This window comes from Citrus clementina, unplaced genomic scaffold (assembly GCF_000493195.1).
Source record: "Citrus clementina cultivar Clemenules unplaced genomic scaffold, Citrus_clementina_v1.0 scaffold_7, whole genome shotgun sequence".
Classification (NCBI taxonomy): domain Eukaryota; kingdom Viridiplantae; phylum Streptophyta; class Magnoliopsida; order Sapindales; family Rutaceae; genus Citrus; species Citrus x clementina.
Genome location: NW_006262075.1, coordinates 3,412,554 through 3,437,188, shown reverse-complemented (window position 1 = coordinate 3,437,188; position 24,635 = coordinate 3,412,554). Strand labels below are relative to the sequence as shown.

Here is a 24,635-nt window from a genome sequence, read left to right as displayed (position 1 = left end):
GCTACTATCGTTTATGGCTGTGGCGAAGATGAAGCCCAGAGAAAATGAAGAAAGAAGGAGAAATCGAGGGGAAAGAGACCGAAGAAGATGAAGAAAAAAAAAAGAGAAAAAGAGAGAAAACATGAAAATCAATTGAGGAAGATGAAGAAAGAATGAGAAAAAGAATTGGAGAAGATGAAAGAAGAAAGAGAGAGAGGAAAATAAAAAAGTAAATAAATAAAATAAATCTATTTTTTTAATTTTACCCTTGATTTGTTAGAATTAATGGTAAAAGTTAATAGATTGTCACTTGACCAAATATTTTTAAAACATGAGTTACCATTTTGAAGTTTGTCAAAGATGTGTTTCCTAGATATAATTAACCGTAAAATAAATCTATTTGTTTTTCTAATTTCACCCTTGGTCCATTAAAATTAACAGTAAAAGTTAATGAATTGTCACATGGTCGATAATTTTAAAACATTTGTCACCATTTTAAAATTTATCAAAATGTGTCATCCAGGTGTTATTAACCCTAAGAAAATTTAGATTGAAATTAACCAAATTTATTTGAGTTTGAAATGACATAATTATTTAGTTTTGCAAAATATGAATCAAATGTGGTTTTATTTTATAGAAAATTATTTGAATATAAGTTTGTTTAGGATAAATTTAAAACTAATCGAATTTGAGTTTAATAGAATAAAACAATTATTGGCTAGAAAAAGAAAATAAAAAATCAAGCTAGTGTTCACAAGGTTCATATTAAGATTTTTTTTTTTGGTTAGTTGATATAAAAAATGTAATTACATATTTTTACATCCTTTTTCTAGTTGATGTAAAGAAATATAATTATGTACTTTCTATATTGGTGGTCAAAGTACATTGCCAAAAGAGGAAATATTGATCTTAATTATTTAGGAAAGTAATATAACTTTTTTTATTAGTGATTATGAGCATAATTTATGAAAGAGTCATTCGACAATATAAGTATATTATATATACTGTTAATGATAACCATTTTTTTTTTGTTTTTTATCCTTCTTCAAGTGGTTAGTAAGGAGTTAATTACAATATAAACTATATAAATTAATAGTTTTGGAATCATATAAAATCAATTAATTGTATGAGGTATTAATTAATCAATAAATTAATATTCTAGTAATTTATAAAAGGATATATTTATATTTCAATTGAGCATATACTTAATCAATTAAAAATTTATTGTATTTTACCCATCTAATGATGATATAATAGTTTGGGAGTATGTTACAAAGAAGCACACAAAACTTTAAAAACACTTCATAATTTTTTGTTGTAGTGGTAGAATTCAACTCTAGAACTTCTAGATGCGATAAAAATATTAGAGACGGGATCTAACATACATTTAAATCTCAAGAAAAAATAAGTCATGATTGAGTCATATTCTATCTAACTAAATATAATGGGTAATTGCATTTGTAATTTTAGCACATTCTTAATTTATGACGCCGATGAGACAATAGAGTTATATGAAGGTTTTCAGATTAAAATATTATCTTATTAATTTAACATAATTATTAATCTAACCTAGGGGTGAGCATAAACCCACAACCCATGGGTTTATCCAAACTCAAACCAAATTAAATGGTTTGGGTTGGGTAAATCATGAAAATGGGTTAGATATGAGTTTTATGTAAAAAAATCATTTCATTATGGTTTTGGTATGGTTTACCCATGGGTTATTGACAAAACCCCAACACTCAAATTTTTCAAATGAAATAAATGAAAACAAAATAAATGAACACAAATAAGTGAAAAACCACTATTAAATTTTTTACGGCGTGATCAATTGTCAACAGTTAGAAAATGAAAATAACAGTAAAAATAAATTTAAATTAAATAAATATTATTGTAAATAACATAAATAATTTTTTTTTCTTATTTACAAAAATAATTCCTCCCACATGGAAGGATCATCATAGAAAGAGCAGGAGACTCTACTAATGATCAATAATAACTCGGCTTGGACTGCATCCGATATGCTAGATGGCGGCTAATTTTTGGTCAATAATTGAATGTAATGCCCATATTAAGTATTAAAACACGAAATATATGTTTTGATATGAGCAGAAAAATTAATAATAAAATTTTTTCTCGTAATTATTTATTTTGTGAACATTTTCTTATAATAAATATTTTGTAATATTTTAAAATTAAATGTAAAAAGTATAGGTAAAATATTTTATTATTTATCTTATAATAAATTTTTATTTGTCATTCAAGTTTTCTTATAAAATTTTTTTATCATTTGACTAATAATTTCCTTATATATTTATTATAAGAAAATTTTCACAAAATAAATAAGTATAAAAAAATTTTATTATTAATTTTTTTGTTCATATCAAAACATATATTTCTTATTTTTAATGCTTTATTTTTTATTTAGTTTCTATTCATATGATTTATTTAATTTAGAATAAATATAAATAAAAGAGTAGTTGAAAATAAGGGTAATATTGTAAACTTATACTATTAGAGGGATTTTTGGCCATTATAAAAGCAGAAGGGGGAAAAATAATATATGTTAAAAATAATTTATTATTAGATTGTTAATGTCATGTTTGTGAAAGTTTATTATTAAAGTGTATGTTCTTATTTATTGAGAAATAATAATTTTTGTGATTAAACTTTATTTTGATTTTCTAGTATTCTTTAATTTAAGGATTAAGTTATTGTAAAATTTATAATTTTTATCCACCATATTTTTTTATATTTTAATATCAATTTAATAATTAATAACAATTAATAATTATTATAATTTTGATATAATTAAATTTTATTAAAATAAAAATTATTTTGATAATAAAATTCAAACCAAACCCAAATGGTTTGGTTTGGTTTGGGTTAAAAATATTTTGGTTGGTTTGGGTTGGATCCAAATTTTTATGGTTTGGTTTGAATTGACTTAAAAACCAACCCAAACTAACCCATGCCCACCCCTTATTCTAACCTGTTAGACCAGGCAGAGACCTTAAAAAGTTTATAATATAATTCAAGTTATTAATTTATTAGAGTATTAATTTTATAGAAGTCATATTAATAAATCAACATGTATGTGTGATGAAACGCGCTGAAGGTGAGGATGTGGAAGAAAGAGAGGGTCATAAATACGAGGTACAGCAGAGGCAAGGCATTGGTCGATAGGTGAACGAAAGAGGCAAAAGTGGCCCTCTTCCCGTACTCTTGGATTGGACTTTTCTGGAAAGAAATTCCTTTTTCTTACATTATTCCCATTTTCCTTTTCTGATACAATAGCCCTCTTCTCTCAAATCTCACCCTTGCTTGTGATGCTTTCCCCGTTTTGCCCTTAATTTTTTTTTTCTTTTTTTTTACCTCTTCCTCTGTGGTAAAAACGTATTAGGTGAAATGTATAAGTTGCATGTGAACGTATAGAAGAAAAGTAACTAAAAAGACAACAGCAGCATTTGTATTTCGTAGTGGTGACTGCTTGTTGTGGAGTGAGTGTGATGATAATGAAATACCTAATTAAGGTACATTTATTGAGTAATTAAGCATCTTTTGAGTCTTGGCGCTGTCTATTTCCATTAGTGGGGTAATTTAGAGAGAGAGAGAGAGAGCAAAGAAAGAATGCTTTTTCGATTTGGTTAACGTGGGAAAGTTGAGTAAAGAAAGAGATGGTTCTTTTATTTCCTTCTTCATTTTCCCATCTCATAAATGATACTAATAATAAAGAAAACAAAGATAAGGTGGCTACATAGATAGATATTCAAGAAAATACAGTCAAGTAAATAAGTAAATAATAAATTAACAAGAACCAAAGCAACCTAGCTATCTTTCTGGATTGGGAAATGAGGAGGATTGCTCATCAGTCATCGAGGAGAAAGGGCAAAAAAAAAAAATAAAACAAAAAACAAAAGTGAAAAAAATATAAAATATAAAAAAAAGAGAGAGAAAAAGGCCAGTTGTCAGAGAGGGAGGGAGAGATGGAAGGCAGTATTAAGTAAGTATTAACCTATAGCTGAAATTTGCCTCGTCTATATGCTGTATTGGGCAGTGAGAGAGTATTTACGAGATCTTGAAACATCTCCCCTTACTACTACCTTTTTGCAAACCCTTCTGGCCTTCTCTCTCTCTCTCTCTCTGTGTCGTAGGTTCTCTTCTACTTTGAATACTCAACCTTCAAGTTTTCTTCCTTTCTATATTTATTCTTTTCTCTCTTGTCGAACAAGAGATAGAGAGAATTTTGAAAAATAAAAAAAATACATAAACAAACCTGTGATCTTTGACGACGAAGTGATGATCAGAATTGAGAGTGTTTGTCGCTTCTAAGATCGGGAAAAAAGTATACAGAGTGTGTTTAACATATAAATAAATAAATCGTGAGAATTTTTTCTTTTTAAAAAATGTGGGATCTGAATGACTCGCTGAAAGATATAGAAGAGTCAGAAGCTTGCTCATCGCAAAAGACCTCCATAGATGGCGATGATGAGAAGGGAAAACAAGTGGGATCCGTTTCGAATTCAAGCTCTTCAGCCGTGGTAATAGAAAACGGATCCGACGAAGAGATTGGTGCTTCTGAGAGAAGATTATTAAGTCGTAGTGGCGGCAGTAAAATATTTGGAGTATGTTTGTATCAAGAAGCCATGGAGGAGAGTGAACCAGAGCCACCGGTGACCCGGCAGTTTTTTCCTGTTGATTTTCAGGAGCAGCAAGCCACATCGAGTGAAGCTGGAGCTAGGGGACTGGCCTTCCCTCGGGCTAACTGGGTTGGTGTCAAGTTTTGCCAATCGGAGCCCATCGTTGAGGCTGGAAAATCGGTTATTGAAGCTCCTCAGCCCCTGAAAAAAAGCAGGCGTGGACCCAGGTCAAGGAGTTCCCAGTATAGAGGTGTCACCTTTTACAGAAGAACTGGAAGATGGGAATCTCATATATGGTTTGCTCTTTTTTTTTTTTAATAATCTTTTGCTCATATATAGGAGTGCAACTTATATATATTTTGAGGTCTCAAGTTTATACATACATATATTTATGCTTATCAGAATTTAATTTCTTTTTGGCTTCTCTCTCAGGGATTCTGGGAAACAAGTTTATCTAGGTATGTAGGGAATTTTCAAGATAATTATTTTTCTGCTTTCATTGTTGAAACAAAATGTTATGTGTTTATCTTTTGCTGATGTTTGTGATATGGGTGTGTGTTTGTAGGTGGATTTGACACTGCACATGCAGCTGCTCGGTGAGTAGATATGATTATTAATTGTTGCCTATCCCATAAAACAAGGCGTTTTAGTATTCTTTATATTAGAATGTGTTGCTAAGTTGAAAGAGAATTTTTTTGGCTGCTTTTGCAGTGCTTATGATAGGGCAGCTATCAAGTTCCGGGGAGCGGAGGCAGACATAAACTTTAGTATAGAAGATTATGAGGATGACTTGAAACAGGTAAGAGAGAGAAGAAACAAAAGGAAAGAGTTGTAGTGAGTTGTCTATGAGTTTTATCTTATCTTGAACAGTTGCATCTTATCTTCTACAGTCCAGCTAGAACTAATTGTTGAACATATGCTTTTGTTTTTGTTATTTTTTTCTTTTTTATATATTATGATACATAAGGAAAGCCTATGGGTTTACATATGGAAAGATTCTCGTAATGTTGTATGATAACAGATGAGCAACTTAACCAAGGAAGAGTTTGTACATGTACTTCGCCGACAAAGCACCGGTTTCCCCAGAGGAAGCTCCAAATATAGAGGAGTTACTTTGCACAAATGTGGAAGATGGGAAGCTCGAATGGGCCAATTTTTAGGCAAAAAGTAAAATACCTTAGTTTCCTATTGTATCCTTCCACTTGACCGCTAACTCTTCCCCAGTTAATCTCCAGTTATATGATCTCCTCATCATCTTTTGTTTACTAATTTTTTCCGAGAACCTAACTGTTAATAATTTAATTTAATCCTTGTTTCAGGTACGTTTATTTGGGCTTGTTCGATACTGAGGTCGAAGCTGCAAGGTCAGTGAGTAGTTTTCAATATTCATAGTTTGTCTCTTTGGACATACAAGAAATTTAATGCACACTTTGAAATTTCTGTTATATTTTTTGTAGGGCATATGATAGAGCTGCAGTTAAGTGTAATGGCAAAGATGCTGTTACTAATTTTGATCCCAGCTTATATCAAGATGAGCTTAAAGCCTCTGGTAAGTCTTTAACAATGTAAGTTTTATTGTTTTCTACCTTAATTTGACACACACACACACACACACACACACACATGCTCAGATACTTATTAATTGTTAGAATCTTCAGGTCATGGTGTAGACCATAATCTAGATTTGAGTTTGGGCAGTTCAGCTTCTAATCAGCAAAGCAGTGCGGACTTTGCTAATAGAATGCAATATACTGTAATGGAACGGCCTGCTCCGGCATCATTGCCCAATGAAGTTGACTGGCACAACCGGGGTTATAGGCCTAAGGTTTAATCACTCAACACTCTTCATTATTAGTATTATGATTATTATTTGGCAGCTTTATTCTAAGTAATTCTAACACATTGATGATTAATTAAAATTTAGCAGCAGCAAGAAGCGTACAGTAGGCAGCATGATCTACCGTACAAGAGAGATGGGTATAGTGAGGCTGAAACTATGCAACTTCTCAGCCAAACCCATCTTCAGTCACCAGCTTCATCATCGCTCAATAAGTCCAGTGAGATGCAAAGATATGAGCAATTCAGGAGATCTGGTGAATCCCATTTGCTACATATGGTTCCCCCACAATGTAACCAATCAAACTATCAAGTAGGTAAAGCTGCAGATTATTCAATTTTTAACTAATTGGGTAGCTTTAAATCAGTGCCTTCTCACTAAACAAAGTTTTGTTTTTCCAAATTTTTGTAGACTCATCAGTTAACCCCAGGCACAGGCAGCAGTAAGAGAGGCCGAATTGGGAATGAACTTTCACTGTCAACAAATGATCATCATCAACAATGGCAATCTGGTCCTCATATGTTTGCAACTGCTGCAGCATCATCAGGATTCCCTCAGCAGATTAGATCCTCTCACTCTCAGAATTGGCTGCAGAATAATGGATTCCACTCCCTTGTTAGACCCTCCTAAGAATATGGCATAATGATCGTCTAATCTCTCATTTCCTTCAGATTTTTGCTTGTAAGCATGTAAAATCATCAATTGTAGTATTCGATCACATATATTTCCAAATTTCCCAGAGAGGAAAGACACCAAAAAAAAAAAAAAAAATGAGAGAGGAAAAGGGAAAAAAATAAGAAAAAGGAGTGGGGAAGGATACAATATTAAAACCCCTCCCTTGTGGGAATTAATATTAGTTCGTCAATTGGTCAAACTAACTAGCAGACGAGATCTTCGACTAAAATTTTTTCTTTTTATTTTCCGAATTCTGACCGAAACTGATGATCATTTTCTATGAATGGCATTAATATAAATATAGATTGCTTTGCCGCCCTATGTGGTAGTATTCATTAATGGCAGCCTATGGTCTAGTGTTTTGCGATTATTTTCAACTTTTGCTGCATAGCTATAGCATCTCTCGCATGACCTCATTTTTTGTATTTTTTTTTTCTGGTCTTTCTTAAAATTACCACCACTCACTGATGCCACTTGCGGGACTGATTTTTAAGAACCCTAACTCAACGATACCATTTATATGTGTACAATGTTGAAAGTATTAACTATTTGATGTAACAGACGGTGAAAATCTAAGATGAGGGTAATTCAGGTTAATGAAAAGGGGAATAGTTTTATTGGAAATATCACCCGATGGTGATGAATAGTCACTATCATTTGTGTCCTTAGAATCAGTACTCTTGGCCAAGGCAGTCAGAAATGGCTATAATGACGAGGGGGACTTATCACTCTTAACACAGAAACCTCTTTAAAGGACACTGTAAGACAGAAGCGAGAAAAAAATATCAGAGATCAAAAAGAGGAATAAAGGGTCAAGATTCACTTGGGGTTTAACCATTTGTCACTTCACGAGGAAAATTAGTTTTAAAATTGTTGATGTATTTCAGTTGCGGGTTCAAATTCAATCTTTTTGCTCGATGGTGTCTATTTTTTTCAACGCGCCGGTAATGTACGACGAAACAAATGGGTGGCTTTGAATGTAGAAGGAAATTCCCATGAAGTACATTTCGGTTTTTTAAAATAAGATGATAAGGTCATTTTGATCATTTCAATGATAATATCATTAATATCCTACTTATACATTAAGATAATGCAAATGGGTGTAAAATGTATTAAATACAGAGTGCTATCTCGTCATCTAGGACGTCACTGTAAATATTTTATTAGCACTAAGCTTGAGATTGTCCTCAAGTTGCCAAGGTTTCAATGAACAGAAACTTTTAGAAAGTACAAGATTACTCTAGATGGCATCTTTCCTTGCGTATCCTCAGATCTGAATTATGTTAACTAGGAATAGTGACTATGCCGTTAATAGTACTTTTGCCAATATTTAAGTAGAATTTAAATTTGGTTGTCTTTTAATCCTTTCCAAATCAAGTCTAGAACGTTTGAATTTGGTTGTCTCACATTTATTTTATTACTCAACCGCCGATTCAAGTTTATTACATAATATTCTTGTTAAAGAAGCGAAAACACTCACCTTCTAATTAACACGAGCGATTGTCACTTGTCAGCATAATGCGAATTAATTTCCCACCCAGAGAGATCAAAATTCTGCCATATTTTCTTCTCTTGTAAACTTTAAATTACATTTCTTCTTGATGAGAATGTGTGCTCTGTCCTGCCAAAAATAAATAAATAAAAAAGAATACGTGTTGTGTAATCCGTCCAAACTCCTTTATATGTGAGATCCTTTATATCCCACGCTTCTTTATTATCATATCTTGGAAAGATAGCCAAATGAATGACCTTTACTCAACCAAAGAATCATACATATCAATCGGCCCCTAATACAAGCCAATAGTCATCCGGGTGAAAGTCTACAATGATTTTGTTTTGCTCCATTTGTAGACACCCTGAAAAGAACTCAAATGGCACGCGTCCTTCATACATCGTGAAGAGATATTAAAGACTCCCCATATGAAATAACATCCTGAAAAGAACTCAAATGGCACGCGTCCTTCATACATCGTGAAGAGATATTAAAGACTCCCCATATGAATAATAATATATATAAAAGTGAAAAGAAACAAAGTGGGTCTGTCATGCAGTCAGCTCTAACTCAAAGCCATTCTCACATTAGATCCCTTGCTTTGCATCGGATCTACGAAACACTGTCAATGCTGAGAGAGACACGATTCATCATTCATCCTCTAGGGGGCAAAAAAAAAAAAAAAAACGGAGTCAAAAAAGCAGAAGGGAGAAAAACAAAACTTGAAGCACGTGAAGTTCAAAAGATGGTAAGTACTTGACATGTGGGGACGTATATGAGTATCTATAAGACGATTTCACTTCCCATTTTAAAGAGTCACGTCAAAGCACTACAAAAATTCTTCTAATTTTATTTTCTTAGATATTTATTTTCTTACTTATCTGATAATTAGAAGAGTGAAAAATAGATCTTCTTTAAAAAAAAATTCAAAATAAAATAAAGTTTATATTATTTTAATCATTTTTAAAAATATATAATTATAGCGTTTAAATGAGAAGTGAAATCTCACTTAAGGAGCATTTTAAAGATACCCTAAATATGTTATTTGCCACATAAGTAAGTAAATAAACATTTGAAAATAAAAATAGATAAATATTTTAGTGATGCTTTAGATATAGGATAAAACAAAAGAATTAAAAGGAATAAAGAAAAGGTAAAAGCATACATCAGAACCAGATGTGTAGAATTTTTACTTTATTTCTATATAAGATTAGGGTTTCCCTATATGGGTTATCTTCAAAGGTAGGAAATCTATCGGTGAATTTATTTTGAAAGAGAAAAAGAAAAAGAAAAATATGCTTTATTTCATTTTGTTTCTTACAGTTACGTGAATGTAATGTTTTGTGCGTATGGAGTGTGAGTGCGAGTGCTGCGACTGGGACTTGATGTAGGGCTACTGGTCCATAAACATTAAGATATGCATACACACATTGTCCCGTTTTAAGTGTTGAATTGCTTTCATAATTCACTGAGACAAAACAACTCTCTGGTTTCCCCTTCAGGGAATTCTCTTTATTAGTTTTTGTTTCTTCCCCCATTAATTTGCGAATTCATTTCTCATCCATTTCTTTGTCTTTTGCATGATCCTATCTCTGGTGCCGCACTTACTCTTTTTAGAATTCTTTTGGCGCTTGTTATCCTTCAATTCGCTTATTAATTAGTATTACTCTCATGTGTGCAGCGTTCTTGCCTTAGGAATGTTTGACTTTCGTTACCTAAAACTAGAATGTGAAATTTAATTATTAGATCCCTCTACGTTACGTTAATCGTAACGTAATATAACATTCAGCAAAGGAGATAAAATTTGATAACTTGAATGACTGCTGTAAATATGATGCCCTGGTTTCAATCTTCCCATTTGATACCTCTGCAGGCTAGTTGTGGTTTTTATTTATATAACGTATATGATATATCTTAACCCGTCCTTCAAACAGCGTGTTGCTAAATGCTAATGGTCTTAGAGTTGTACACGTATTAGTCAGTGATTGGGTGGCAATCTTTTTTTTTTTTCATTCATTTTTCCTGAAAAGGGGTATAAATCTTTGAATGATTTATTTTAATTTGTAATTAAACCTTCAGAGCCATTAAAAACGCAGCCAACAATCAATGAATAAAACAAACAAAAAAGAAAATCAAAACCAAAAAATTCTCGTTGTTCGATCATGATACAATACATGAATCTTCTACCCATTAGGATTTTACAACAACAAACTACGAGGAATGTTTCAAATTTTTTATTTTATTGTTTTAATTTTTTTAAAAAAAATTTGGAGTTCGAAGGATATTAATGTTACCCCATTTTTTGGAATGGACGGGGGGGTATAAGGGGATCCTCTCTTTTTGCTGCCGCATCTTGTAAAATCAATTTATATCTTAAAATTAAAGGACCCAGATACCAAGCACGATAAAAAGAATGGTGGGGCTGTTTCAACCCCTGGAAAAAAAAAACATATTCTCGTTTTACATAACTCTGAGGATAATTTTGGTATTTTCAAGGGTGTATGAGTAAACGTTTATTTCTAAATTTAACAAATAGGTGTTTATAACACCTTTCAGGATGCGAATAACACACCGTATAAAAAAAAAAAACATTAGTTTTGAGGATTGTTTGTTTTTTTGACTGAATACTAAAATTGGTAGTATTTTCGGCCATTCTTTTGTTTAAGTGTGTTAAGTTGAAAAACAAAGCTTAAAAGCTTAAAAACTTAACACTTAATATTAAATGATTTTTTTAACATTAACTATTAAAACTACCCCATGCAATTAATCTGTTTCCTATTGCAGTACCATATAAAAGCTTAACTGTGTTTTTTCATTTAAACGATCAATTATTTTCGATAAAAATTTATCATCAGAAGTTGAAATCACGCTACTTACTGATATCAAAGAATTTTATAGTCTATTTATGAAGAATGAATAATGTGCAACAATATTTTTATTATTTTAAATAATTTCCAAAACCGATTAAATTCAAAAATGAAAATTATATTTTTAATATATAATTCAACAAAATATATTTATTCAAACAAGTTTTTTAACTTTGACAATATTTCTAACATGTAAATACACATTATTCTTTTAATGTATTTAAATACAAATTTAGAGGCATAGTTGCCAAAATACTACCATTCAAAGTTTCAAACATTTATAATAAGTCGTTAAAGAGGAAAAAAAAAGTTGAAATTTGTATTAATTAAGTATTCAGCCAAAAAGACAAATGTCAACCTAACTAACGAAAAAATTATTATTTTTTTATCAACCATATTTATTGAATTATGGCACCATTGGTACGTGACCACATGGATGCATATGTCATTGATAGGTCCACTTGTATATATATTGAAATGAAAAAAAAAAAAAAAATCATCAGTTAGCTCAAGACTCTCTAAAATCAACGTCATTCCCGCTGGTGTTTTACAGATTATAGATCAAGCAGATGGACCGCGTATATATTAACCTTCCTTTTTTGAATACAGAACCTTGAAATAGAAGGTGGGCATAGTGGTCCCTTTTCTTCGACAATAACTTTGGCTGACAAGACAACTTGAAAAAAAAAAAAGTTAAAAAATAAAATTGTGAAACATTATTCTTTTCGATTTACATGATATCATTAGGTCAAATTCGATGCAATTTTTTTTTTTTTTTGGGGTCATTTAATGAGGTAAAACGTGGATGATGGGATGTTCCTGGCCTTAGGCTTTTGCAAGTTCAGAGTTTAGGGTTAGCCGGTTAGGTTAAATGGAAATTTGCAAATAGGTTGTGCGCACCAATGTTTTTTTGTACTCATTAATCCCAGAAGCATATCAAGTATTTTGTACATAAATCGCCTATGAGTGAAGTGAATTATTTCGTACTCTAGACAAATTAATCAAATCCTTTTGTGAAGACTTTTTTTTTTGTCATAATCATTTATTACCCGATTTGGAACCTCGAAGCTCATATCCACCAATAATGTCAAATCGAAAAGCTGCTTTGACCTTTGTTGGTGATAGATAGGAGTTCGTCGAGAGAAACCCAGAAACCAAACAAAACCAAGGGGCCAGAACTCAGGAGTTATAAATACAACAATTAAACAGAGGAGACTCTGCTGGATATATATTTCTCATTGAGATAAACAAAATAATAATGAACCTGAAGGCCGTAGCCCCATCTTCTGCCAAGCCCATGCATACAGCAATCTTGGTGAAGTTTCGGTTCTCATAGGTTTTATATGTTATGACGGTACCCAACTGATAAACCAAAACCAATGAATTGAAATGTCACAGAATATTAATTTCGGGGACATTGCATTATTGTTCACAGGTCCTGTCATGGCACTGCAGCAGCGTGATGCATGTGTTGCAATAGTGAGAAGTGCAAATGCTGGTCCTCTTTTGCTCTCTAGGGTTAATTATATTATTATTGTTATTATTGAATAATTAAAGTGTGTTTCCGAGACTTTCCAAGTTTAGAAAGCTTGGTGGGGATAAAAAAAAAATAGGTGTAGAGGCTTTAAATTGGCCACGACAAGGCAATGGTTTATAGCCATGCGTACCCTTTTTGGATTGGAATAATTAATGTGGAAAGCAAAAGGGGGATGATAATAAAATAATGCGCTCTACCTGTTTGGTAAGGTTGTTTGTTCCCTTTCTTCCTTGCTTCTCTATTGTTCTCACCTTTTTTCTTTTTTTTTTTAATTCATGTTGTTGAGAATTGTGAATATCATATTTATCTCTAAATATAAAAAAAAAATGGTTCTTGCTTCTTGAAGTTTCATTATTGGCGTATATATGTATATATGAATGGAAAATTTTTTAAATTTGAAATTATAGAAATTAAAGTTAAAAAAGTTTGGACAAACATTACCATCTTTCATCTAGCTTTGTTATATGATCAGTTGGGTTCAAAGTTCCCATCTTGATGTGGCAACTGACAAGGAAAATACAGGTCATGACTTACACAATTAGGTTGGATATTTGGGTGGGATTTACCTTAAGTAGATGCATTATTCAATTTGATTCTGACTTTGTTTGGCCCATGGTTAGGTGTTTTAAATGTCTATATCTGTGTATTTTATGACTTTGTTGGTTAAGTAAGAAAAGTTTTTTTGATTATTTGACATGGTGAGAGATGCATGATTGATTTGTTGAGGCTAAGTGAATTACTGGATTTTACTCCATTTTTTTCTTTTGTTACCTCCGCCCTAAAAAGGCAATACTCTTACCGCTTCTTTGCCTCAAAAATAACAGTGATCGGTTGTTTAATTTAATTTAAAAATTTTTTTACTGTCATTGTAGGAATATCATTTCTTTCATCAACTCAAAATTACCATCTTTCATCTTTTTAGAAATAAGTAGAATCTTTCTTGTACAAATAAGGTGGTACGATAATACATTATAAAGTATCATATATTAACCTAACTAGATAATAACTCACTCTCTCTCTCTCTCTCTCTCTCTCTCTCTCTCTCTCTCTATATATATATATATGTGTATATTTCAAGAGAATGACAAGAACCTCGCAACTTCACATCACATAAGGGATACCTTAACATATCAAACTTCTCGAGAATCTCTTCCGTTACTACGTAAAAAGCCTTTCTTTGCTTAGATTGAAAAGCATTTAATTGATCATTTTTGACAAAATAACAGTTCGATCATATCCTTTAAGAAGAAAGACGATAAAAAGGAAAAAAAAAAAATTATTAAACATGATGGAGCACCGACAATAAAATAGTCTTCTATTATGTGCAGGTGAAGAAGATTGTGATGGATTGCATTCACATCACTCAACCATAAATGGCTGTTGATCATAGTGCCTTTTTTTTTTTTTGGGTCAAAACTGCTTATTTGTCATGCATAACATAAACTAAGAAATAAGAAATTTCCTCAAATGGGATAGAAAGAAAGAGAATTGCGAGTTTCCAATTTGGGAAAGAAGGTTTGCTTTTCAATTTATTTTTATTTTTTTATCATTCGCAAATGATAATTTTTACTAAAAAAAGGGCGTGGTCTCTGATCTCTGATCATGGAAGAGGAAAGTGGTAACCGGCCAAAAGAAGTAGAGCAAATGGACATGGTTTAAGCTTTTAAAGATTGAAAATTTTGATTGATTTAGAATTTGTTGAATGGACTCCTTTGATATTCTATAGAAGAAGCTTGACCTTGAATGCAAGCTCTATACCGACGTTTCTAATTTTAGTTGGCTTGATAGTTAAGCTAAATTTAGACACCCCTTCTATCTTGATGCTATACTGCATATGGGACAATTTTCTTTCTAAAGAATGGGCAAGTGGATAAAAATGTCTAGATCTTTCCGGTAAAGTTTCCTAAACTGAACAAAGTGTTAATTAAACGAAACGAAACTTAATTTATATATTTTCGTTGCAAGGATGCCATTGTTGACAAAGTCACGAGCATTGGGCATGTAGAATGCAGAATCCAACAAAAGCCCAGAACTGAAAGGCCAAAGCCCAATTCAAATGGATTATAGTTTTCAGATTTTGAAGAACGAGTATAAACATCTATGTATCCGCTGAAAGTCAAAACTTCGGATCGGTATTTTCGGGAAATTCATTTTATCCAGTGCCTGTCTGATAAAAATTTTTAATTATTAAGGCATCATTCGATACTTTTTAATCAAACTTTATATATATGCATCAGAAGATATATATGTATATCCCAATAATAATGAGACTCTCATGGACATTCTGCGCAGCTATGCATATTCACTTTAAGCGGTGTGCGCACATGCCCCCATTAGTCCATTTATAGTTCAGTCAAGGGTGTATACATACTTGCTTTCATAATTCATTCAGTAGTGAATCACGGAGGAAGAAGACAGTTTAATGAAAGGCCACGTGGACTTCGGTTTCTTCTGCAATAAGAGTTGCACAAAACCCCTCCATTCTCATCAACTGTTTCACTTTGCAAACGTGGGTTCAGCATCGTATGGGTGTTGAGCAAAGAAGAAACCTGTAAGATGGGAAGCAAATTGCTCGGCGACAAATCCAACCACATGGCCGTTAAGAATTGAGATAATGTGGCTTCTAACACAACCACCGTACACAAGAGTGAGATTTGAGGTATTTGGGTGAGGGGTGGCAATTATCAAAATATGTACATCCATTTCCATAACTAAATCTAGAAAATTGCAGTGGTACTCACATTAAGACAGATCATATACAAAGTGCACCCATGTCAGGCGGTCCTCCATCCGATACACAGGCAGACAAAGTGCTAGAAGCTTCTCCTTTCTTGCCTTGCTTCCTCTCCTTTCGACCCCTTTTAGAGTCAACTGTTTGGTTACTGAATCAACAAGTATTACACATAAAAGATTACAGAAAGCTTGTACGAATTTATCTCTGGTAATAAATTATTTACTAATAATGCATGCTGGTGCATGATTACACATGAAAGACTGTAACTTGAGCTATAACTGATGTAAGAATCAACATTACCGTAGTAAGATTAAACACTCCCCTGTCCAGTAAGCAGTACATAACTACTCCACATGAGATGACCAGTAGTAGTGTAACATTGAAAAATCTTTGTATACAGAATGCAATCCCCCCCGCGATAAGGCATGCAATTTTAAATAGATTAAACAGAACCGGGAAAGAATAGAGCTCAAGAAGTTTACACAGCAAACTTGGTGGAGGATCTCCCAGCAGCTGTTCCGCAGCAAGCCTTGTATTTCTTCTTCGATCCACATGGGCAGACCTTGTTTCTTGGGATCTTCTAAAGTAGGAAAAAAAAGGGGGAAGAGAGAAAGGGGAAAAATAGGGAAACAGAAAAAGTCATCAACATTAGGAACCCACTCCATTCAAGGGAGGAAAGAAAAGGGTGGTTTACTAATTTTGAGGGTAAGGGGGGCCAAAAAAAAAAACCTTCTCGTTTGGTTTGAATCTGCTGTCATCATGGCTTCTTTTGATACTATTACTAGATTTATCCAAATCGCAGGTCTTATTTAGCCGTTCTTCCTCGTGTTGCTCACTATTTCCATTTTCATTGTCACCTAGAAATTCTCAGAAATTTTACTACGGATAAGAAAGCAATCTCTTCAAATATCATGAAAAGCCAAAGCTACAATGTCTGCCAACCATTATGTGAGATAAATCAAGTAATGAACTGAGATGAAAAGATGTAAATAGCCTATATATGTTCCTGTTTGTGGAGGCGGGGGCAAAAGAACAACAAATTCACAAGACGTATTAAAAAAAAATGAGATGCTAATAAGATTAACCAGGGCCAAGTATCTGCCTCATTATTATTTTAAGACAATTGAATTTCTAGAAGAACTACTTAGTGAGACTGATTAAACTTTTTAAAGAGTTTCTTGATTGGAGGCTACTTCAGTTAAGCAACGTAAAAATGCTTTACATTCTTTTGACTAAGATAGCTAGCACAAATTATACTGACTGGCTATTACCATAAGACATCTCTGCATTATTGCTTTTGACAGAGTATTCTTCTGTTCCCTGTTCTGCTATCAGAAACTCGATCGCTGCATCAACATCACCACCTACTTGCAGTAAAACCTGGAATGGGGTCAACATTTAAAACCAAAAAAAAAAGAAAAGAAAAGAAAACTCCTCAAACTAGCTGCAGAGATTAGGTATAGAAATCTCACATTCAAGACATTGACACTGTAATGGAGGACAATGAAATTACCAGACAACAGAAATTGAATGCAATTTATCACCTCTTCAACTTTTTCAGAATTTTCACAGCCACTTCCTGCCATAACCAATTTGATAGATCCTGCATTGATGATACCAGCTGCCCCTTTAAGCTTGCTTGTCACAGTTTTTGATTGAATAGATGCCGCTGAAATATCAGCATCGGCCTATAACAAACTACAAGTATTAGGCTCTTGATACAAACTACATTTTGAAACTTTCAAAAAAGTTAACAAAATTGTAATAATAGAACAATCTATCCCTAAAAGAAAAAAGAGTTATGATGAAAACCTTGATTATAATTGGCCTGGCTGAGCCAATACAAGAGTCTTCCTTCAACCGTACACTATTGTAATGTTCACCATCATGATAAGATCTGGACCAAAAATAATAATAAGAAGAGTACAAATCATATGCAGAACTTTGGGATTACATCTTCCATAAGGGCAAAAGGCAACAAAGACAAAGTTAGAAAAACAAAGATCAAGCACATTGTCGTAAAGAATAAATGGTTAAAGCTTTAACACCAAAGAATACAGCCCACAAGTGTTGATATAGACATATAATATCTCCACCCTATGAGGTGTGGAATAAATTGAAAAAGCTTATATAAGCTTCAAAGTTAGCTGTCTCTTTTATATGGCTTCGGAGGCTACGTTCTTTTACATTATATAAGAGGAAAACTTATACCAACTCATCTACCATATAAATCTAACAGAATCAGAAATAGCTTGTCCCAGGGGGCAAAATTACCCTTTTTTATAATTAGAATAAATGCACAGCAATAAATAACAAAATTATGATAACATTCCCAAAAACTCACAAATGGATCATACGAGCTTCATGGTAATCGAAATTCCTAATGTACCAGCGAGGCGACATGTGCTGCATCAAGGAAAGCAATAAGCAATACATGAATTTCCACAGCACTCTTGGTTAATCAAGAAAATATGTGATGCATTATGAGTATTTCCCTGTGTGCATTATAGTACATATGCACCAATGATGCGATATGGTGTGTTTCGTATCAATTAAATAACAAAGGAGAATTCTATCTTATGATAGGGGAACATGATAAGCATGCAGTAGTTTTGTAAAGAAGTGTGCCTGTGCACTTGTATTAATGCAACGATACATCTCGCATGCTATAACACATTTATGTTGGTGAATGCTGTGGCAATCTCTCCCCATGACAGGCACATAATTCATACATCTGGCAGCCAAAAAATGCCTAATATATTGCTGATGGTTGAAAGTATCAGCTATAGAAAAAGTTTCTAATTTAAAACAAATAATAATAGTTAATTAAATATGTTCTTCAAATACATTGCTCTAGCATTACGAACGATGCTCATGATCACACTGGTGCACATATTACAAAAGACACAACAAAAATATAAATCTCATTACAAATTGAGGATATTTATCCGAATATCTCATTGCTAGAACGAATGCTCATTTTGGGGAAAAATATCTTAAGCTCACAATGAATCAAGAAGGGCAGATATCGAGCAAGTCATCGTAAATTTTACAAGGTAAAAACTAAAGCTTTTGTTACAGTGTAGTTTCGTGACAATGGCAAAACTTTATTCCTGCATTTGAGTGAGCGTGAGATGCCAGTCCCTTTGACTATCTATTAGAACTAAAATTTTCATTCTTTGGTATCTCTCTTTTAAGTTTATGTATTTGATTAAATGCCAGTTCAACAAGACATTAGAACCTATTTTACCAAGAGGTCCTGTATTCAAGTCCAGAGAGTTCTTTTTTATTCTACTAATTAAATCAAAATAGAGCAAGATGAGCTGCTGTTTGGATCCAGATGACAAGCCTGTAAACTCAATCAACCTACAAGGAAAGGGAGTGAGTTCAAACTTAGATATTATAGTTAGACACTAAGACTCTTTACTGTAAACTTGAGCTTCAGCAGGTCAACAGCAATTAAAAGGCAGCCAGTGGTTTCCTATAAATGTGAGATTTTGGGATTAACAGTTGATCATCAATAATTAAAAGGAAGCCAATATCAGCAATCAAGCAAGGAGCAAACAAAATTACCACATCTCTCAAACAATAACTTCAAAGGTGTGCGACTAATTAAAAGGATCAATAAAAAGCCAAAATGGATAAACTATCAAAATTCCCAAATACACGAAAGAATCAAGCAAGCCAAAGGAAGAGAAAGCAGGTCTCACCCGATGAATGCATATATTACTATGTGTAACAAGAGAAGCTGCTTGCAATTCCATATGTCCAGCCCATGTTCCATCCGTTTCCATGGATTGGCAGTATTCATCAAAAGGGACATCATCCTCAATGAAGGGCTCAAATGTTTCACGGTTCTTCTATTGATTGAAGCTCCAACATCAGATTCACTTACAAGTTGATTATTCAAACAAGGAAGAGAAAGCATTATATAACAATCCCTGCTTGCTCATCCAAAAAGCAAAATTTCTTCTGACAATGAAAGAGATAGTAAATATCATAGAGAGAGATTCTGCATTCGCATAACTGTAAATGCAGGCATGGAATATCATGGACCATATCCTGTGAATTTTTGCAAAATCAGTCTTACTCATGCATCATTTTAGGAAAGCAATACCCTATAACCAGAATGAACCCAAAAATAAATAAAGCAATATCGCAATATCCTTCCTCAACCAATTGGTTTTTCCATACAGAGGCAGAAGTGCCAGACTGCACATTCCTAAGTCTACTAGGCCAGTAGTTTCTATGCTTCTCATCACAATTCAAATGAGAACCTTGAATACAATGTCTATTGTAGTTTACATATTGGGACTTCTCGTCCTTTTTTGGGGATTTGTAATCCTCCTAATCCTTGTACATATTTCTTATAGTTTTATTTAATCCTTGTTTCTTAGCAAAAAAAAAAGTCTATTGTAGTTTACATCAAGCTCGTACAATACATGGCATGGTATCATGCCCATCCAGCCATTCTGTTATTAGCTACAGCTCCATGTTAATGAAAAAAAGACATTCACTATTGACTTAGTCAATTCCCCAGGGGGCGGGCGCAGAAGGAAAAGAAAGAAAAGACCAATATGTGTGGGATATTTAGTTACTAAAGTCACAATGCAGTCAGTTCTAACATTAAATGCAATTCAAAGATAAAAACTAAAATAAATTTCAAAAGAGCAATGCCTACAAAACAATTAAGAGATTTGTATGGAAAATTAGGAAAAGCACATAAAAAACTTTTTCTTCCTTTATAGGCACTAACCACTATATATTGTACCACCATACTGCGATATTTTTGATGTTCCTCCTCGTTACCTTCCAACTGATCTGCAAGAGCCCTGCAAACTAGCAGGAGTAAACAACTTTAAAGTAAATTAAACCACAAACTTTTTCCCTTGCATAGTATGTCATGCAAATCATTCTAACAGTGAAAATCCTAGAAAAACGAGTCTGTAGTATGAGAAATGTACGATGAGATCATCCTACAAACACAAACCTGAAGAAACAATTACCGTCAGCTGTGACCTGGATGATTTTTAGGCCTAGTATGTCAAGCTGAGTGCGGAACTTGGAAACATCAGCCTGCTTTCCATGCGTTTTAGTCTGTCCACCACCAAGATGTTAGTTAATCCATATGTGTCCATTTATAGAAACAATAAATTGAGACGGGCCCTAAATATAATTAGCATAACTGGAATAAAATGATTTCAAAACTTAAGTAAAGAGATCACCCACAGCATCCAAAATAGTGATTCATGTTTCTTGTACATCACATCAGATTCATTCACATCAAGCCAAGGGTCAAATCTTCAGCTCATTACATATTCTAACTCTTTCATACTTAATCCAGCCAAAAAAAAAAAAAATTCTAGTTTCTACTTTTATCGCCTAATAAGAATTTCTCTACTAGGTGAGCCAGTTATCCATCTCCTCATTCTTGAACCCTTAGAATGGAGGCTTATCGTGTACTATCTCAATCACCCAACACTTAGCTCTCAATATTGTTGTCCTCCTTCATAGATGAGACCTCTCTGACAATTGATCACATCAAAATAAAGCACTAATATTGTAATTGCTCAAATTTTAACAACATTACTACTACCGCTCATTGCATCTAGCAACAAGTTACAAGCTCCATGGCCGTAGGCCATTTGAAGCACATGGCACAATCACACGTCTAAGACACTTCAAGCACATTGCTATTTCAAAGAAAATGAAGTGCACTTTTCCCAAATGACCGGCTGGTCGTGTATATTACAGCTTATGTAATGTAGTTACATAAGGCAATAAAGTCGTCAAGTTGAAATATTAAACTAAAATCAAACAGTTAAGAAGGCAAAATTCCGCAGTAAATAAGAAATTTGCAATGTAATTAAAATAATAAAAATGATGATGATGTGAAATTAGGGCAAGTTGAAGATGAAAGAAGAACGTTTATAGCCGGATGAAGATAATCAACTGTGAACAAATTTAAGTTTTAAGAAAATTAAAAAAGTGAAAGTAGAAATATAGCATTAATATGAACTTACGTGGGGCTGTTTCTTGAGTTTGGACTTTTGTGGTTTAGCTTTTACCATCGTCAGAAGATTGCTTCGATTTTATTTCTCCGCTTAATTACTTTTTACTATTATTATTATTCTTATTATGAAGCTGAAAGACAGGTGTGGCTCAGGGATCAAGCAGATAAAGAGTGAAAGATGATGATACAGAAACGGGATCATAAATGCTCATATATCCAGTTATCGACTCGGACTGTGACTTGTTTCTCAGACAGTTAGACTTAACACTCGGGTCTTGATAGTCGATACCGTGCCAAAACCAAAGTCTCCGGGTACGTGTGATGCGCCTCTCTCAATTCCGCGGATCTGATTTGATGAGGCCGCCGACTGAGGAGGTTGTTGGGATGGGCCCCTTTCACATGGACCGGAAGCCCACTTGAAACCTTGTTCGCAAGTTCTCCTAATGAACCCACATTGTGTAATTTCCCAAAATTATGGGATTATTTCTCATATTACAACTCATATTTTATGAGATTACTACATTAATATTTACAATCATATAATTACTGAGATTAATTTATAAATCTTATATAATACAATCTAAATTTTACACTCTTTAATATTCGAGAGATGTTTACTCCACTCACTTTTCGAAAAAGAATATTATTTTTACTTAATTGAGAAAAATATTAAAAACCCACAATGCGTTGTGGGAGCTCAAACCCGTGTTCTTACAATTATGAGGGCACTTGGCCAAAGCCGAGTGGCTCATTTGAATTGTACTTGAAGTCAAAGGTCCGAGTTCTTTTATGTGCATTATTATTTTTGTAAAAAAAAAATTAAAAGTAAATTTAACCTCTTCGAAGATCACGATCACATTTAGGAGATTTCAATAAGTTGTAATGTAATTCTTGACGAACTAACTTATCACCAAAATAGAGTAATGGTACGTGGTGGTTATTAATCAACATCTTAATGAAGAAACATTAACGTAATTGTAATTGTAAGTAACATTTCTTTACATGTGGGGCAGGTGCATGGCTCAACTTTCAATCCAAAGAAACGAACTGAAAAAAAGAAAAAGAAAAAAACGAAAAAGATGGATGGAAGGAGCTACCAGGTCCAGATGCGAAGGCCCGGCAATGCAGCTTTGAAATCGTACATGGCAATAAAAGTGGTCCAAAGCCAGAAAGTGTTATGTTAGTCATTTTGAAAACATTTTTTTACGAGCAGAATCGGAAGAAGTCAGAAAGTTTGGTGACAAGTAATGGCACTTCACAGAGTAGGCCCCGACACTAGCCATGCCAACGCCAGGCAAATGCACAGATACAATCGAGCATCGATGTGTAAGATAGTAGCCACAAAATTTATGTAGTTTTTTTGGGTCATTGAACACTTCACTTTTGTTGAGTTTGTGCAATTTGACCAAAAACGTGTATGAGGAAATCACGTCTCAACTATTTTTTTGACCTATCAAAAACTAAACTACTTTTTTGACGAGACATTATTACTACTACTATCTAATAAAAGTTTAATAGACAATAGACATATAATACTTTTATTTTGAAAAAAAAGCAATCATATAATTGCTTCTTATTTTCAAATTAGAAAAAGACAAACACACCACAATGTTTAGGCAAAAGGACAAAACCCATATGTTTCAAAAAATATATTTACACCCCTATTCACTAACGGAAATAGTAACTATTAACAGAAATTATCGTTATACCCTTCTAGCATATAAAAAAAATTATTGATTATCCAATTTGTCCATCTATTATTAATAAAATTATAAATATACCCTCATTACCCAATTCCTCTATTTAAATTTTTATCAAATTCCCTCTTCAAGCCTTAATTCATTACTCAAGAATAAAAATAAATAAAATTGGTTATTAATGTTAACTTGTATTTCAATTAATACCGTAATAAATAACATAAAAAATTAGTTATAAATATACAAGTTTAAATGATAACATGTGGAAAATTGTTAAATATACAAGTTTAAAATTTCAATAAAATTTTATGGTATTAATACCACAAGTTAAACTTGTATATATTTTTTTATATGCTAGAAGGATATAACAGTAATTTATGTTAAAAGTTACTGTTTTCGTTAGTGAATGGGGGTATAAATGTCTTTTTTGAAACATTAGGGGGGTGTTTGTCTTTTTCCCTTTTCAAATTAAAAAATTATACATATGTATATGAATACTTTCTAATTAGGGATAAACTAAATATATATATATATATATATATAATAAATTTTTTAAAATAATATATTAAAATTTATATTTTTTTATCTTTTAATTTATTCCTGACTTTAAAATAGTCAGAAATTATTGATTGAAAGCTTTTATATATAGGGAAAAGGACACTGAGACCCCTAACGTTTGAATAAGGGACACAAAACCCCCTAATGTTTCAAAAAAGACACTCAGACCCCTATTTCTTAATAGTAAATTATAATTTTACCATTATACCCTTATAGCATATTAAAAAATAATTGTTCATTATCCAATTTATTTCTATATTATTAATAAAATTACGAATATAACTTCATTACCCAATTTTTTCATTTAATTTTTATCAAATTTTATCTTCAAACTAAATAAATTTAATCCATTGCTCAAAAATAAAAATAAATTAAATTGATTATTAATATAATAAAAATAACATATATTTAATATAAAAATAACATATATTAAATTAAAATAAATTTAATTTATATATGGAGAATTTTTATTTTTAAGAAATTATCAATTTAATTTATATATAAGAAATTATAAGAAATAACATATGGAGAATTGTTATTTTTATTATATTAATAATCAATTTAATTTATTTTTATTTTGAGCAATGGATTAAATTTATTTAGTTT

The 24,635-nt window shown here is 32.5% G+C and overlaps 2 protein-coding genes across 12 annotated transcripts; one reads left to right on the top strand and one right to left on the bottom strand.

Annotated features, from left to right (window-relative positions):
* The first annotated feature begins 3,935 nt into the window (after positions 1–3,935).
* LOC18036258 (floral homeotic protein APETALA 2) lies at positions 3,936–7,470 on the top strand. 3 transcript variants are annotated; one of them, XM_024180516.1, is made up of 10 exons: positions 3,936–4,915; positions 5,052–5,077; positions 5,185–5,215; positions 5,331–5,418; positions 5,641–5,786; positions 5,939–5,983; positions 6,077–6,168; positions 6,278–6,444; positions 6,544–6,772; positions 6,868–7,000. In XM_024180516.1, exons 1-10 carry the CDS (start codon positions 4,386–4,388, stop codon positions 6,900–6,902), a joined length of 1,389 nt encoding a protein of 462 aa, XP_024036284.1. In that variant the 5' UTR covers positions 3,936–4,385; the 3' UTR covers positions 6,903–7,000. The 3 variants fall into 3 exon arrangements, with proteins under 3 accessions (XP_024036284.1, XP_006425946.1, XP_024036283.1); XM_006425883.2 differs by having other exon boundaries at positions 3,946–4,915; positions 6,544–6,768; positions 6,868–7,470; XM_024180515.1 differs by having other exon boundaries at positions 3,947–4,915; positions 6,547–6,768; positions 6,868–7,470.
* Positions 7,471–15,268: 7,798 nt separating this feature from the next.
* On the bottom strand, positions 15,269–22,072 carry LOC18036238 (OTU domain-containing protein 3). Of its 9 annotated transcripts, none has more exons than XM_024180571.1 (12): positions 21,785–22,071; positions 20,752–20,858; positions 20,518–20,593; positions 19,472–19,621; positions 18,106–18,167; positions 17,574–17,658; positions 17,306–17,449; positions 17,033–17,141; positions 16,491–16,618; positions 16,244–16,341; positions 15,769–15,909; positions 15,269–15,650 (listed from the first exon to the last, which is right to left on the bottom strand). In XM_024180571.1, the coding sequence occupies exons 1-11, from the start codon at positions 21,830–21,832 to the stop codon at positions 15,780–15,782; spliced, it is 1,137 nt and encodes a 378-aa protein (XP_024036339.1). In that variant the 5' UTR covers positions 21,833–22,071; the 3' UTR covers positions 15,269–15,650; positions 15,769–15,779. The 9 variants fall into 9 exon arrangements, with proteins under 9 accessions (XP_024036339.1, XP_024036340.1, XP_006425934.1 ...); XM_024180572.1 differs by having other exon boundaries at positions 15,269–15,647; XM_006425871.2 differs by having other exon boundaries at positions 15,269–15,576.
* Positions 22,073–24,635: the final 2,563 nt, after the last annotated feature.